Raw genomic sequence first — 17,333 nt, forward strand, 5'->3', positions numbered from 1 at the left:
GGCTTATTCACAATACTATTAGTCTGTTTGAAGCGCTGAATGATGGAGAACACCATAATTTTGCTTCTGTTAACTGTACTATCAATTTCGGAGAGGGGTTTGTGTTGTTTGTACAGATTAATTACAACATTTCTCTCTTCGACTGTTGTCTCCTTACCTTTACACACCATGTCACTTGTGAATGCTTAGCTTTACACTACAATTGCGAGCTGTTGTTGCGAGGCACAGTATGAAATCAACGACTGTGTGGTGGGGGCATAAAACATGCATCCAGTCATGTGTCTACTCGTTTGGAGACGTTATGTCGTCCTATAAGTGAGACCGCAGGAGAAATATAGTAGACTCTATATATTGTGTGCTAAATACATGCATTATGATATTTTAAATATAGTTTCGGAGACACATAATGGTAACGTTTATATGTTTACAAATTTAACACTACTAAGCAAATATGATGTATGTTGTTTATAATTCATACAATGTAAATAAAGTATTAATTATATTATTCCAATACTTCTGTCGGTCTCTGTATCTGTTTTTTCTTATTTTCAAAGGTACGGTAAATTTAAGCTATTGAGAAGGGCATAGTTACCAGTGTCATTATCACAGCATAGATGTATCTGTATATTATTCAAATAACATTTCCTTTGATTTCATAATGTTAATACATTATTTCAATATAATATTTCAATTAATATATTTCTTAAGTTTCATAATATTTCGTATTTAAAATGTTGTTTGTACAGCATAACATTTTCTTAGTTTTCTAGTGTTACGTATTAAATATGCGTAATATATATTGTTATTATATTATTTGTATAACATTTCCTTATGTTTCATCATAATAAGTACTTTTTATTTTAATTTGTAGTTAATGTACATTTCCATTCTGCCTTTTACATATGTCCTAGTAAAACTAACCAGACTGAAAACGCTATGAAAGGATAAAAGAATTTTCAAAAGTAACATTTTGTAGTAGAAATAATTTACAGATACAATCAGGTTTAATGACATCCATCAAATATATAGGATATTATTTCTAATTTTTAAAACATTTATTCTTTTAAAAATTGTCGCGAACATAACTATCCTCTCACAAGTCGGGATCGAAGAACTGATTTTATACATCAGAGTCCGACGAAATAAAGGTTGTTCTATAACCGCGAGTACCGTGTTCAGAAAAGTATTAAAATGTTGTACAATGATAGTATTGGATTTGAGGTAATGTGTATTTTTTTTAGTTTTTGTAAATTAATGTAATAATGTATATTCTAATCTATGAAAATTTATACGAAATTTATATTGCATTAACCAACATCTTTAAACATAATAAGGTATTTTTTGTTTGTTTATTTTATTGATCTTATGAACAGGTAGCCTAACTTATAAGAGTAAGAATCCGCTATTATGTAAAGCTCTGATAGAAAAAATTACGGTAGAAACTAAAATTATAGGTTTCCTTTAAATTAAAGAAATTTGAGATGATTAACATTCTATTGATATGGCATTTCATTATTACTTTATGTTGAAAGCTAGATTGATTGTATATTTTTCCACGGCTTTTACAAATATTAAATACAGTTATTACAAATATATTACATTGTATTTCCAATCTTCCGCAGTTCAGATCTATCATATTTTTATTTCTTCTTTATATTAACGCAAAATACATTTGACATTAAGGAAAGTTTTCATTTTGTGTATTAAAACAGGTATAATGGTATAATTGAATTAATTTTTGTGCCATGCTATCTACAAAAATTACATAATTATGGTATAGCATTATGCAAAACCTACTTTATGAAAAACTATTTGCTATCAGCTAGTTACGGGACCGACTACGTATGTGAGCTCCGAACCACATGTTTTCGTTGAAAAGTTGTTTTCCTAATACAAGAAAATATAAACTAAGAAAACTATGAGGGAGAAGAGCTAGATGCTTTGTCTTATAAAAATGGATGTATGTTTGTTCCAGCATAATTTTGGAACACCTGAAGCAATTTCAACCAAACTTGGTACACATATGACTAAACTAACTAATTCTATGGCCTATGGAACACGGAGGTTCAATGCCGCGTTCACAAAAGCTCCCCACTGACTTCTATCCTTAGCTAACTGCATCCAGTTTCTACTTTGTATTCCAATCTCTGCGAGATCCACCTTAATATTGTCCTCCAATCTGCGCCTAGGTCTTCCTAATGATCGTTTTCCGATTGGTCTTCCAGTCAAGATTTTGAAAGCGTTTCTACTTTCTACCATTCTAGCTACATGACCTGCCCATCTAAGCCTCCTAGACTTGACGACCCTAACAATGTTGGGTAGACCGTATAAATTATGTAGTTCCTCGTTATGAAGTTTCCGCCATTCCCCATTCCTCTTGGGTCCCAATATTCGTCTCACGATCTTGTTCTCAAATACTTTCAGTCTATGTTCTTCCCTCAGTGCTTTTAGTCGACATTTAATGTCTTCGTGAATATGATTTTCCTCGGTTAATATTGATCCTAGATATTTGAAACCATCCACTTTATCAAAAGTATTATTTAATATTTTAACGCATCCACAATTTTCCGTATTACGGTCCCGACACACTTCCATGTATTTAGTTTTCTCTGCATTTACTTCTAAATCCATGTCCCTGTAAGCGTTTAATAAGATCTCTGCATTTCTTTCTATTGTTCTCCTATCATCCTCTATTAAATTTACATCATCAGCATATGCCATAACCTGGTGAATACCGTTCAACTCTAGGCCCTGGTTGCTATCTTTGATTTTCCTTATAGCGTATTCCAGAACAAAGTTAAATAATAATGGCGACAACGCATCTCCTTGTTTCAGGTCATTTTCGACGTGAAAGCTCGTGGACAAAAATTTTCCTACCCGGACTTTACTTTGGGATTCATTTAAACATATCTTAATTAATCTAATTAGCTTTCTCGGTATTCCAAGTTCTTTAAGAACGTTGTATAATATTTCTCTCCTAACCGAGTCGTATGCTTTTCTAAAATCTAAAATCTCTTCGTGCGCAGAACGAGCATTTCAGCTACGTATCCAGAACCTGGCTTCTAAACATTAAGGAGTACGAGGGTGAATATCGGCTCAAGTGTGCAAGTAAATATATAGGTAATGAATATGAAACTCGCAATTTATGGCTTCACCCTGTTTCTAAGTTTTTCATTTTCTATATGTCATTTTGAAGCCACGCAGGGAAGAAACTGGTCGATACTCTATCCGTATTGCACTAGTGACCCAGCTAGCAACGATGTATAAACATGTTAGAGCCTGCCCTTGGATAGAACATTAGAACAAGACAAGAACCAGTAAATGAAGTCTTTACACTTTGTTCAATGAGTCCTTCTGCTCAGCTCTTTTCGTTCTGCAGAAAGACGGGTATTGCCGCCACTGACAATGAGTAAAAAAGAGTAGGTTTCATCATTACATTGTCTGAGTGTTGATATCTATCTCATAATCATGTTACTTGAAGATTTCAGATGCTGACATTTCAGCATTCCGAGATTCCGATATGCTGGAACGACGAAACCGTTATTGGGACTTTCGAATTTCAAAGATTCAGAAGTGCTGAACCGAAGTCCTCATATTCTGAAATTTAAATTTCTAGCTGAAGTTTCGAGATTCCGGAATTCCGAGTTTTGGAAATTCCGAAATTTCTGACTGAAGTTCCGGAATTCCGAGATTCCTGAATTCCGATATTTCGAGGTGAACTTTCGGAATTCCGAAATTCCGGAATTTAGAGATTTCGAAATTTCGGAATGAACTTCCTGGATTCCGGAATTCCGAGATTACGGAATTCCGAGATTCCGAGATTACGGAATTCCGAGATTCCGAAATTACGGAATTCCGAGATTCCGAAATTACGGAATTCCGAAATTACGGAATTCCGAGATTCCGGAATTACGGAATTCCGAAATTTCGGAATTCCGGAATAACTAAATTTTTAATTCCGATTCCGGAATTAAGATTTTCATTCCGAAGTATTCCGGAATCCGGAACACCCCTATTATCTACCTAGACAGGAAGGAATGCAAATAGGCTCACCTGGTCATCACTGTTTTTCGATATGTTATCCTTGGAGGTCTATGCACCGTCACCAATTTGTAGGGAGCGAAGAAATCCCAGAGCAAAAATAATTTTTGTAATAGCCTTCAAACCACGGGGAAACATTCTATTGGACCTCGTTGTCCGACGAAAAGCGTTGACCCCGCAGATGTTCTTCAAGTCTCGGAAGAAGAAATAGTCACTAGGGGCCATGTCCGGACTGTAAGGAGGATGATTCAACACTTGGAAACCACAGTCAGCAATGGCAGCTTAAACCTTCTGAGCCGTCACACAAACATTCGCTGCGCGGCATAACACAAACACTCTGCTCACGGGCACTACCTTGCTCCGATTGACTTCTGAACCGTCACACAAACACTCCTGCGCGGCATAACACAAACACTCTGCTCACGGGCACTACGTTGCTCCGATTGATTTCTGAACCGTCACACAAACACTCCTGCGCGGCATAACACAAACACTGTGCTCACGGGCACTACGTTGCTCCGATTGACTTCTGAACCGTCACATAAACATTCGCTGCGCGGCATAACACAAACACTCAGCTCACGGGCACTACGTTGCTCCGATTGACTTCTGAACCGTCACACAAACATTCGCTGCGCGGCATAACACAAACACTCTGCTCAAGGGCACTACGTTGCTCCGATTGACTTCTGAACCGTCACACAAACATTCGCTGCGCGGCATAACACAAACACTCTGCTCACGGGCACTACGTTGCTCCGATTGACTTCTGAACCGTCACACAAACATTCGCTGCGCGGCATAACACAAACACTCTGTTCACGGGCACTACGTTGCTCCGATTGACCTCAAATTACGCAGCGAGGTTTCCCACAGTGGCCTTGGCGTGCGTATCAGGCGTCAGTATGGCCCGTCCCCCCCCTCCTGTCTAGGTAGATAACTTATTGGACGCCCCTCGTACTACTTGTTACGAGATAGGTTCCCTGGCCGGGTGATTTCTCGCAACGGTGACATGAATTGGCTATCCAAATCTTGTGATTTGACACCATGTGATTCCTTTCTGTGGGGGGGTATTTGAAATCTCGTGTGTACGCCAACAAACCACGATCACTTCCAGAGCTCAAGGCCGAGATTCATCTTGTAATTTCAGAACTAGAGGTGCAAGTATGCCGAAAAGTTAAAGAAAATTTCATCGAAAGAACGAGAATGTGCATGCAGAGTCGTGGAGGGCATACGAGTAATATCATATTTTATGCATGGTCAGAGGTAGCATACACTGCAAAAATATGTAAATTACCGTGTTTCTTCGAATATAAGGCGCACCTTTTTGTCAGCTTTTAGACGTCCAAAATTCAAGTGTGCCTTAGATTCGATGGCGTCTTGGATTCGATGTGTATATACTGCAATATACATATTTATTGATTGCACGTAGGTTACAACATAGAATCTACTGCAGTCTTTAATACTGGTAGTTACAACTAATTTGCTTAAAATTGGTTGTATTACAACAGTGACAGACTGCAAATGCAATGAAGATGGTAGTCGCTCACGAACAATGAAAATTTCGTTTTACTGATAAGAAAATGCTTATCGAAATAGGAATGCATTTGTACATTATTTTTGCGCCTTAGATTGGAATAATTTTTAAAATGAGTTGAAATTTCAGGTGTGCCTTAAATTCGATGGCGCCTTATATTCGAAGAAATACGGTACTTAATTTCATTAATAAATTTGTATGTTATGTATGTTCTTTATGAGACACCCTGTACTTGATGGATCAATCATCAGTTTTGACCGGGATATAGAGGATCAAATGTTAGGAGTCAAGTTCATTGTGTTCCACCCGATTTAAAAGTTTAAAATTATATTATGAACAGCATGGCAACTTTTTCACTCTCTTTTAAATAAAATGTTTAACCATGTTTATAACAGCTTTTCCAGATTCTTTCGTTACCTCATTTGATGACGTTTGTCATCTCATAACTTAAACCTTGAGGAAGTCCGTTCTAGATTTGCGTAGTGAATATTTCGATTTGCATACGATCCGAAACATTTCTGTCTCACTCATCAAGATATAAAATGCTTATACCTTCTAGTTGCATCATAAAGAGTACTGCGTTTTTTTTTTTTTTTTTTTTTTTTTTTTTTTTTTTTTTTTTTTTTTTTCTCCTGCGTTAAATGTTTGACCATGCTAATCTGGAACCTGTTTGATACAGTTAAAGTTTGAAATGACACGTTGCACAAAGTTTCATATTCGGTTCGTGTTATATATATATATATAAAAATCATTTTTAAAATTAGTTTAAATAAGTTGAAATTTCAGGTGTGCCTTAAATTCGATGGCGCCTTATACTCGAAGAAATACGGTACGGTACTGAATCTCATTGCTCTCTGCGAAAAGGACACGTTTTGGTGTAATTTAATACTTTTACTATGTAAATAGTTTTACTACTTTAATACTTTACTACTTTAATACTACTTTACTACTTTAATAGTTTTAGTATTTAATACTTTTACTATGTAAATAGGTGTAAGTAGTTCAAAAATATTTAATTGTTTTAAATAAATTTAATAATTTTCTTAAAATATTATATATATATAACACAGCATTTCTGGAAGTTTAATTACCAAAGACTTCCGCAGGACACACTTTTTTTTTTCCTTACCACTTGAATGTGTTCGGTTAATGTCGTATAGTTTTTGACGTGGCTATATGTGGCACAATAAAGTCAGATCAATCCATTCAAAAAATAAATAAGTAAAATAAAAAGTGCTATTGTCACTGTTACACTGTAATTGACTGTCACTGTCACTGTTGTCAATGTTGAAAAGAGACATTAATCTATCAGCCAATCATAAAATTTAATCGCCTAACAAACTGTAATGAGATTAGCTGAAATATTATAATATTTTCTGTTTCAAAGCATGTCGAGTTCGACAATTTACATCTATTGTATGTTAGTGATACATAGTGAGTAAAAGATAGATTTCGTTATTTACCAATTTATTGTAATTTTATGTTTGTGTTTTTCTAGTTTTTAAGTGGGAAATATAACTAATGTTGTGCATTAAACGTTCACCTCTGGTGCATGGGGTCCCGGGTTCAAACCCTGCTCCCGCCAAGTGAACTTTGTGGTGGACAAACACCGTGTGCGTGGGTTTCCGCGGTGTTCTCCCGTTTCCTCCCACTTTCTTCATTCCACCATTTCATTCATTGCTCATCATCACTGTCTCCTTTAGCCCTAGTCGGCATAACCGTGAGACGTAAAACTTAAAAATTTCATTTCGTTTCGTTTGATTTCATTTCATTTCAAAAACTTCAGAGGTGATAATATTTATAAACACCTATACTATTATACGATACGTATATAAGATTTTAAACCATGGAATATGTATTTACATTATATACAAAGTGTAATCAAAAAGTAGGTTGAATGTAGTTGCACAGTGCTATGTATAGTTGTTGTATCCATTTCAACTAGTAAGCCCAGTAGCCTAAACCTTTGGTACAGTCATTGTCGAGTTTGAAAGAGTTGTGACTTTTTAGTTGGCTTCCAAAAGCAGAAGAGTGAGGACGCGTTAAGAGTGTCTGTCACGCGCCAACATTAAGTAGTTTTGTTATAAATTTATTTAAAAAAAAAAAAAAAAGTGCCAAAGAAGCTCACGAAAATTCAAAATCACTTTATGGCGTTGAAGCGGTAGCATTGAGGACTGTTTACAAGTGATATGAGCGATTCAAAAGCAACAAGGAGTCAGTTGAAAACGAGCAACGATCGAGACGTCCTTTGACGTCAAAACAGATGAAAACGTACAAAAAGTGGCACAAATGATGTGTTCAAACAGGAGAATGACTACTTGAGAGCTTTCCCAAGAACTAAACATCTCGCATGGGTCCGTGGAAAGCATTTTAACCACCGATTAAATGGGCAAATGGCTTTCTTCTTCACTACGAAAATGAACCGTGCTACACTTGGCTTTTGATCCGCGAGTGTTTGGTCGAGAAAAACTCTTGTCTGTCCACATCTGCTGTGCTGTCCAGATATAGCAATATGTGACTTCTATTTCTTCTCAAACATTAAAACCAAGCTTAAAGGAAAATGTTTTGACACAATTCCTAACATTGAGAGGGCCATGACAGAGCAGCCGAACGACCTTCCAAAAGAAGCCTTCCAGAAATGCTTCCAGTCAGGGATTCAACGCTCGGATATGTACACTACTTACCTTGCGTATAAATATGTACTTACTATAAGTATATACATATATACATGTACTTACCTTGAATATCGTTCACACTTTCAACATTTCTCTTGGTGTACTTTCTTCATCTTCAGATTGCTGCTTGCTTTTGATATCAACTGCGGAATAATAACTTCGTAGCAGCCATGGATTCCACATATTTGCTAGGGTTAAACAGTATAAGAGGCGGTCTTACTGTCTGCTGAATATCAGTGCAGGATTTGTCTGTAGTAGCAGAGATGACTTAGATGAAGCTACCATAAGGCTCATCTGAGAAAACTCTGTTTCACATTCGCTCGTAGATATTGTAGTTGTGATCCAAGTGTGCTTTTTAAAACAAATAGTATGTCCGGGATATGCTAGAATTGAATTAAAAATAAATCAGGATGTCTATCGGCCAGGAAATTCACGAAAGTCATGAAAAAAAGTCATGAAATCAGAACACGGTCATGAAAGTCAAGAAAGTCACGAAAAAGTCATGAAATCAGAAAACGTTGGGTCACGATGTTTTCATCTGTATAAATATAAGTATAAACTGGAAAATTTTGTTCTATAAAACGTCAAAATTTACCACCAAAAATGTCTATGGTCTGCTTTAGACGCTACCAAATCGCAAGCAAAGCACGCTTCTATCGCGTGCATGAAAATTTGGCCCAATTCGTACCCGGATCACTCTTGAGAATGTTACTAAATTTTGTGGGCTGGGAAAGAAAAGGTTACGAAAAAGTAACGAAATTTCATTTTGGAATTTAAGTAGACACCCTGTAACTACTAACTTTGTATCCCAAAAGATATTATTTTATACTAAATTATTTCAACCCTTTCTGGGGTCTTCATCAGTATCCTTTCTCCCTTTGTTATATATATATATATATATATATATATATATATATATATATATATATATATATATATATATATATATTCTTGTTAGTTAAATCCACTTGCGGAACATTCTTGAACCACCAAAATTAAGTTCATAAAGAAAAATCTATACACTTCTGTGTAATAGAACTTCGTACAAGCCCAAAAAGTGAAGATGTATGAAGTTTAACAACTACACACAAATCTATAGGTTTTTCTGTATGAACTTAATTTTGGTGGTTCAAAAATGTTTCCTACGTGGATTATAAAACTCTATGGCCTATGGAACCCGGAGGTTGAATGCCGCGTTCACAAAAGCTTTACGTTGACTTCTGTCCTTAGCCAACTGGATCCAGTTTCTACTTTGTATTCCTATCTCTGCGAGATCCATCTTAATATTGTCCTCCTATGTGCGCCTAGGTCTTCTTAATGGTCGTTTTCCGATTGGTCTTCCAGTTAAGATTTTGAAAGCATTTCTACTTTCTTCCATCCTAGCTATATGTCCTGCCCACCTAAGCCTCCTAGACTTGACGAACCGAGCAATGTTTGGTAAACCGTATAAATTATGTAGTTCCTCGTTATGAAGTTTCCGCCATTCCCCTTCCTCTTGGGTCGAATATTCGTGTCAGGATCTTGTTCTCAAATACTTTCAGTCTATGTTCTTCCCTCAGAGTAAACGACCATGTTTCGCAACCATACAGAACAACAGGCATGATTATCGTTTTGTATATTTTAAGCTTCAAATTCGACAAGAGAGTTTGAACCGAATAGTAACACGAATTCCCTGCTTTTAGTCGACATTTAATTTCTTCGTGAATATGATTTTCATCCGTTAATATTGATCCTAGATATTTTAAACTATCCACTTTATCAAAAGTATTATTTAATATTTTAACGCATCCATAATTTGCTGTATTATGGTCCCGGCGCATTTCCATGTATTTAGTATATATATATATAACAGGGAGAAGAGTTACTGATGAAGACCCCAGAGAGACTTGAAATCATTTAGAATAATACAGTATGTTTTTTCGGGTATAAGGCAATACTTAATTTTAATATACTAATATGTATAATTCATATTAGTGTATTAATATACTAATATATCGTCCATTAGCAAATATGCCACAAACTGCTTGTCTTTCATTTAAGTGGAATTTCAGCGGCTGTGAAGTAAATCTAAACCAGTGGAAAAAATTTGGAGGTCCTGCAAAATATTCGGTCGATGTTAGATATAGGAGGGGAGAAAACAGAACGGCTGATTAGTTTTGGATATGTGGGTAGTATTATTACTGATGATATGAAGTGCGAACGTGAAATAAAAGCAAGGATAGGAATGGCGAAAGAAGCCTTTAGGAGGAAGAAAAGTCTGTTTTGTGGGACTCTGAATAAAGAGTTGAGAAAAAGACTCATAAAATGCTTCATGTGGAGTATTGTACTATATGGGATAGGATCAACGCAAAAATAATTAAAAAAAAAAAAAAAAAAAGATTGGAAGCTTTCGAAATGTGGGTGTGGAGAAGAATGAAGAGAATTAGCTGGGTAAAGCGGAAAACGAATGAGAGGGTGTTAGAAATGGTGAGGAAGAAAAGAACGATGTTACATATTATTGAAAAAAAGGAAGAGAAACTGATTGGGGTATTGGCTAAGAAGAAACTGTATCAGGACGGACGTGCTAGAGGGTATGGTGGCAGGAAAGAGAGGGAGAGGGCGAAGGAAACTGCAACTGATGATCGATATCAAAAGAGAAAAATCGTACGTGAAGACGAAGAGGTTAGCGGAGGACCATGGAGCATGGAAGATTCTCAGTTGCAGCAAGTGATCTGCCTATAATGGCGGAATACTTACGATGATGATGCAAAGTATTGATCTTATTACCTTCTAATGTATGTAGTATGTTGTTGTTTTACTCCTCAAAAGAGATTTAAAGTGAGAAATTCGTTTATAAATACAAAACTAAAAAATGGCGGGAAAAATCGGCCTTATTAAACGCCAGAAAAAAGTTACTTTTACTTTTTACTAGGGAAGTGTATATACAATGACATATATATACACATCTTCATTTAACTCAGAAGCTGTTGCTTTGTTTCAATAAAGCCTTCTCCAGTTCATTGGAATCCAAGAATGTATTTTCATTATACAATGATGCCAGGGAAGCAGTCAATAATATAAAAGATGGAACAAGATGTGTCAAAAATTACGTAAATAATAATAATAGCAACAAAGATAAGTTTTAATTAAATTGGTAGGTTGATTAATTAATTGATTGGTTAATAATTTTTGTGAAATGGGAGCGAATATGTCGTTTTCAGGTGCGAGAAAGCGTATTGGTTATGTCTCAACAATGGGGACTTTGGGACTATGAAAAAACGAATTTTGTAGGAGCCCATAAATAATTTTATGAAATGGGTTAATATACTGTTTTCAAGTCGAGAATGCATTCATACAGGTGCTGATTTCGAGAGAATTAGTGTAAGAACGACTTTAGATAGGGGATTCTAGAATGCCACATTACATTCAAACATGCATTAAGAAGTTCCCTTAAACAGAAGGCACAGAGCTGTATGTGTGTTTGAAATATTTTCCAATAATATGATTCTTCGTCCGGACAAAGAATGGGCACTTAAATTAGCATTAGATAAATATTTTTTTCTTTCCTTTTAATTATTATTTTTGTTTTTTTCTATTTTTAGTTTGGTCAAGCGCTTCAGCATTTGTTAACTAAAGCATCGTATTCGGAAGTGGCTGGTCTGACGAATGTGGAGTGGGATGCGGTGGAAGTTTGCAGTAATTTTATGACACACTGGTAAGTGCTTTTTTTTATCTTGTTTTAAGGGCAAAGATGAACTTGTGAGCTCATATATATATATATATATATATATATATATATATATATATATATATAAATGTAACCAAGAAAGTTCTGTCGCTTTTCCACCTACCACTTTCGAACATCGATATGTCACCTAAGACTTACGACCTTCTGCCAACGTTCTGGAAGGCCATGGATTCCATCGCGGTAGAACTTGATGGGCCGTGAAGCGAAGAAGGTATCAAGTACCAGGGATTTGAACTGGCGTCCTCTATGAAACAGGTAATAATCGGACGGCACAATGCCCGGGAAGTATGGCGGATGCAATAGTGTTTCCCATCCAAGGCAATAGTATCCCGGGTCATCCTAACCACGTGGAGCTTAGCGTTGTCCTGTAACAGGAGAACCCCTTTGCGATTCAAAAATGCTGGCTGGAGAGTTTTGAGTTTTTCTTGAACACGGTCAACTGCTGACAGTACACAGTTGCATTGATGTTCTGACCAGCTGGAAGCAGTTCCCGATGCACGATGCCGCGAGCAGTCCACCAAACACACAGAAGGACCTCCTTCTAGTGCAGTGCTGGTTTCGGCTGTTTTGGAGCAGTTCGTGGGATACTCACCAATGATGACGGCGCCGAGGAGCTTCGTACAGGACCCACTTCTCATCATATATCAACACCCTGTTCAGAAATGGCTCCTTCCTCAGACGAGACAGCAAAGAAACCCAGGTGTGTGCTCGTGTTGCCTTCTGGCCTGTAGCCAAATCATGTGGGACCCATCGACCTAACTGGTAGTGCTTCCCAATTTGATGGAGGTTCTGCCGAATGATTTCTCCACTCACACTGAATTGTAGTCGCAGTTCCTCACATCTCTGGCCACTGTTCGCCTTAATTGCTGCGTGAAGATCTTCATTTTGTACATGTGTTCGTCTTCTGGCACGTGGTGCGTCTTCGAGTGTTTCGTCACCGTCCTTAAATTTGTTAAATCATCGCCGCACTGTCCGCGTAGTGACGACTCTGTCACCAAAGGCGTGGCATATCTTCCGCCCCGCTGCAGCGGCGTTTGACCCCAGTTTGAACTCGTACAGCATATACAAATTTATGACGCTCTGTGGAGGTCCCATGTTCATTCTGTCCTTACACAAGTTCAGGGTGTAACTGAACTGCCACAACCATATAGTATGTTGGATATACCCACACCAGAACTGACCTTCGCCTTAACTCCATTCGCATTCAACTCACGGTGTGAGGGCCAATTGGACAAATACCTCCACAAAGCGATAGAACTTTCTTGGTTACCTTTATATATATATATAAAAGTCCCTTACCACGCCTTTTAAAATCCATACGGATGTATTTATATTGAACTTGATGTAGGAAATATACAATAGGGCTAGGGGCACACCTTTTGAATGATTGTTCGCGGACGGCCGCCATCTTGAATTTTTCATTATTTTTTTATTTATAGGTGAATCATGTGATACATGACCTTAGGCTAGAATTTGTTTAGAATTTCAAATCTGAAATCAGATTTCATGTATCTTTATTTGGTTAGAAGTTATGGACAGCGACAATTGATATTTACCTGTAACACAATGTGCTCCACATGTGCTCCGTGCTGGGTGTGTAGACGCCTCTCCCAATTCCTATGAACACGGAGCAGGGTAGCTGGGGAAATTTGCTCACAGGCAGTCATGATACGTTGCTCAAGATGACGAAGATCACGAATTTTCACATTATAGCCTGGATGTGTTCTGTAAGGTAGAAGTCCATTGGAGTGAGGTCTGGTAATCGGCAGGTCATTCAACTGGCCCACGGCGACCAATCCATGTCCCAGGAAATTGTTCATTCATGTCCTGTCGCCCCAGGTCGTGTTGAAAAAAAAAAAAAAAATGACAAATGTACCATCTTTCGACAGCAAACCTGGCAGTATCTGATCGTGTATCATCTCCAAGTATCGTTCCACAGTTAAAGTTTCATGAATGAAAAAATGACCGATAATTCGTGTTCTCCATATACCCGCTCACACCATAATCTTCTCTGCACCGATCATTTTGAAGGGATCTGTTCATGCGGGGTTCTCAGGTAACCAATAGCGCATGTTCTGCCTATTCACCTCCCCATTTACGAAATGGGCTTCATCGAAATGGGGTATCTCCATCGCGAAGTTTGGATTTAGCCGTAATTGCTCGATTGCCCACTCGCAAATCTGCACGCGACGATCTGGTATCGTCCTCGGATATGTGTTGCTGCATTTGCATCTTACACGGATACCACATGAGCCTCTGTAGCACTTATACACTGAACTGAGACTCACATCACATTCACATTGCATGGAGAGACGACGTGTGCTCCGCTGCGATGACATCGAGAAGGAGGCCAGCACTGCCGTAGCTGTTACGTCGTCCCTTGCTGTCCGCGGTCGTCCACTACGCGGTCTGTCCGCGACCGTACCTGTCTCCTCAAATTTGATTGATAACTGTGCCACTGCAACATGTGACTTAGGGTAACGTTATGGGTGACACAGATTGAAATCGGCTGCTACTGCACGGCCACTTCTCCCACCCCACAGTTTGATGATCTGGATGCGTTCCTCAGTTGTAAACGGCATGATTCACCACCTGCAAAAAGAAGAATAAACACCAAATAAAGAGGAATAACTTCGCACCAAATAAAGATACATAAAATCTGATTTCAGATTTGACATCCTGAGCAAATTCTAAGGTCATGTATCACATGACCCACCCATTGTTCGAAATAAAAAAAAAGTGAAATTCAAGATGGCGGCCGTCCACGAACCATCATTCAAAGGGTGTGTCCCTAGTCCTATTGTATACTTCCTACATCAAGTTCAATATAAATACATCCGTGCGGATTTTAAAAGGAGTGGTATAGAACTTTTGAAACACCCTATATATATGTATCCTCAGACCTGAAGGCTAATTTCGGCTCAGACCTGGAGCTACCGTTGGCTATGAATTCATTCCTCAACACTGATGCTAAGAAACCTCCCTAGGTCCGAATGGCATCTCACCTAGATGTCACTTACTGCTAGCAAGCATCTAATAAATGTTAGTAATACTTTGTCTTTCAAAAGAAATTAACAAACACATCTATAATTGATAACTTACCTTGACTTGGTGTTCTGCATAACGTGCTGCCATCTACAAATATATTGTTGAAAGCTTTCAAGTTGCCTACGATTTGTTCAAGGTTAGGTGACATGCCATTCGGACCTGGGGAGATTTCTTAGTATCAATGTTGAGCAGTGAATTCATAGCCAATGGTAGTTCACCTACCAAAATTAGCCTTCAGGTCTGAAGAGGATATATCTTCGGTATGTAAAGAAAACTTAGCATTCAATTGTCAAAAAGCGTTCACTGCAGGGTGGATTGTGAAAAAGTAGCTCCACCATAATAGAGAATATTTAATAAAATATTAACATCTTATGTTTGGAACACGTATAGGACGTTAGTGTAGAAAATTGGAACAAAGAAAGAGGACATACATTCCTATATAAGAACTCCCCTCCCGTGAGTCACGTAATCGTCTGTCCCTTTCCTGCTCCGATCGTCAGTTTTGTACTGAGATTGAGAAGATGAGGTGTATTATATTGTGCGTACGTTAGCAAGATATTGAATACTAGAGCGAGTGAATATTGTAGAGTTGCACATCAGAAGTGATTCTGAGAAGGAAACTCAGGATTTATTCCGTATAATGTTTCCTGATCGTCCCGTCCCAACTAAACTAAGATTCAGTAATTGGTTAAAAAATAGTGCCAAACCGGAACTGCTGTAAACACAGGAAACAGGGCACCATCTGTCCGCACTCCTAAGCTTCGTACATGCGTTTCCGAAGTATTTGCTATTTGTTAATCATCGGAAGTCTACCAGAAAACTATCCCAACAGGTGGGGGGTGGGACCTGCAGACATATCCTGAAGAATTTTAAGTTGAAACCGTATCGCATCATCTTGTGCACCGCAGAAGGAAACACGTGTTACTTTTTGTTATTGGTTGTTGTGTTTCAGTTATCAGGATTCGTAAAGCCAAGAGGAGCAGGTATTGGGTGTCAGAAAATTTGCTCCGAATACATAGGTATCCTTATGTAACTAGAAGATAAAATGTGTAAGGTAGTGTAGGTGCTGTGCTTGGTTGCTACGTGTATTATTAGTCCAATATTTTTCTACATCCAGTCACTATAGATATCTACTTGATCATTTTGGATGACTTTGCTCAACAGCTCTGTCAGAAGAAGAACGCGTCACATGTCTAAGAGGTCACTTGCTCGTATTCCTAAACTGTTTACTGCTGATCAAACAGTAAGTAGAAACTTATGGCCGCTACAGTCACCAGACTTGTAGGCATACAGGACGTGCATCAGCAATATTACCCCGAGAGATTTGACGCTGGTATATCTGCACATAAGTGTTTAGCTATTTTTTGGGGAGACCATTTTTAACATTTACTCTGATATTAGTACAGGTATGTTAGTTCTTAATTTCTGTCTTACATAGTTTACTATAGACCAGTAATCGTGAGCCACTAGTAGCTTGCGGAGACATTTTAGGTAGATCGCGTTAACGCTCCGGTTGGCTAACCTTGATTCTTCTAGTGAGCTGTCGCTAACGACAGGGGGCGCTGACAACAACGCTTGTTTCTTTTGGTTGGTAGCTCACAACAGGATTTTAAAAGAGTATGGTAGCTCAAAAGCTTCATAAGTTTGGCGACTACTGCTATAGATGTTGTCAGGGCTACTTTTTCGTGGCCCACCCTATATAGTATGTAGCGTTGTACAGTCCATCTGTTACGTTCACGGCCAGACTTCGATCCTTTAAAAGGAAGAAGAATTGCAGGTATGAGTACGAAAAAAAAAAATCACATGTTTAAATGTGTGTGGTATGGTTATTATCTGCAGGTTATACGATCCCTTCGATCCTTTAAAAGGATGAAGAATTGGAGGTATGAGTACGAAAAAAATTCACATGTTTAAATGTGTTAAGGGTTTTTTGCTCTTTTCTATATATAAAAGCTGTACTACTTAAATAGTAAATTAACAACTTGACTTATGTGGTATGGTTATTATCTTCAGGTTATACGATCCCGTAACACTAAAGAGGATAAGTTGCCATTTTGAGACAAACGAATGTTTACCAGACAATACAATTGAAAATCTTCGGAAATTACGGCATCATATGGCTGGATTTGACCTCTGTAGACAACTGTATCTTAGTGCGTTGGATTTGGAGCTGTATAGCACGTAAGTATAGCCAAACCAATAAATCTGATACGCTTTTACATATATATATATATATATATATATATATATATATATATATATATATATATATATATATATATATATATATATATATATATATATA

The 17,333-nt window shown here is 37.6% G+C and overlaps 1 protein-coding gene across 1 annotated transcript in view; it reads left to right on the top strand.

The window, feature by feature from the left end:
• The window catches only part of LOC145680228 (uncharacterized), an 85,973-nt gene that overhangs the window by 44,744 nt on the left and 23,896 nt on the right, over window positions 1-17,333 (top strand). The window contains exons 11-12 of the mRNA XM_081750545.1: window positions 11,835-11,947; window positions 17,042-17,209. Of these exons, the coding sequence (XP_081606671.1) occupies window positions 11,835-11,947; window positions 17,042-17,209 (281 nt within the window). The remainder of the gene's footprint in view (window positions 1-11,834; window positions 11,948-17,041; window positions 17,210-17,333) is intronic.

The sequence above is a fragment of the Thermobia domestica genome, chromosome 3 (genome assembly GCF_964235325.1).
Source record: "Thermobia domestica chromosome 3, izTheDome1.hap1.1, whole genome shotgun sequence".
In the NCBI taxonomy this organism is placed as follows: domain Eukaryota; kingdom Metazoa; phylum Arthropoda; class Insecta; order Zygentoma; family Lepismatidae; genus Thermobia; species Thermobia domestica.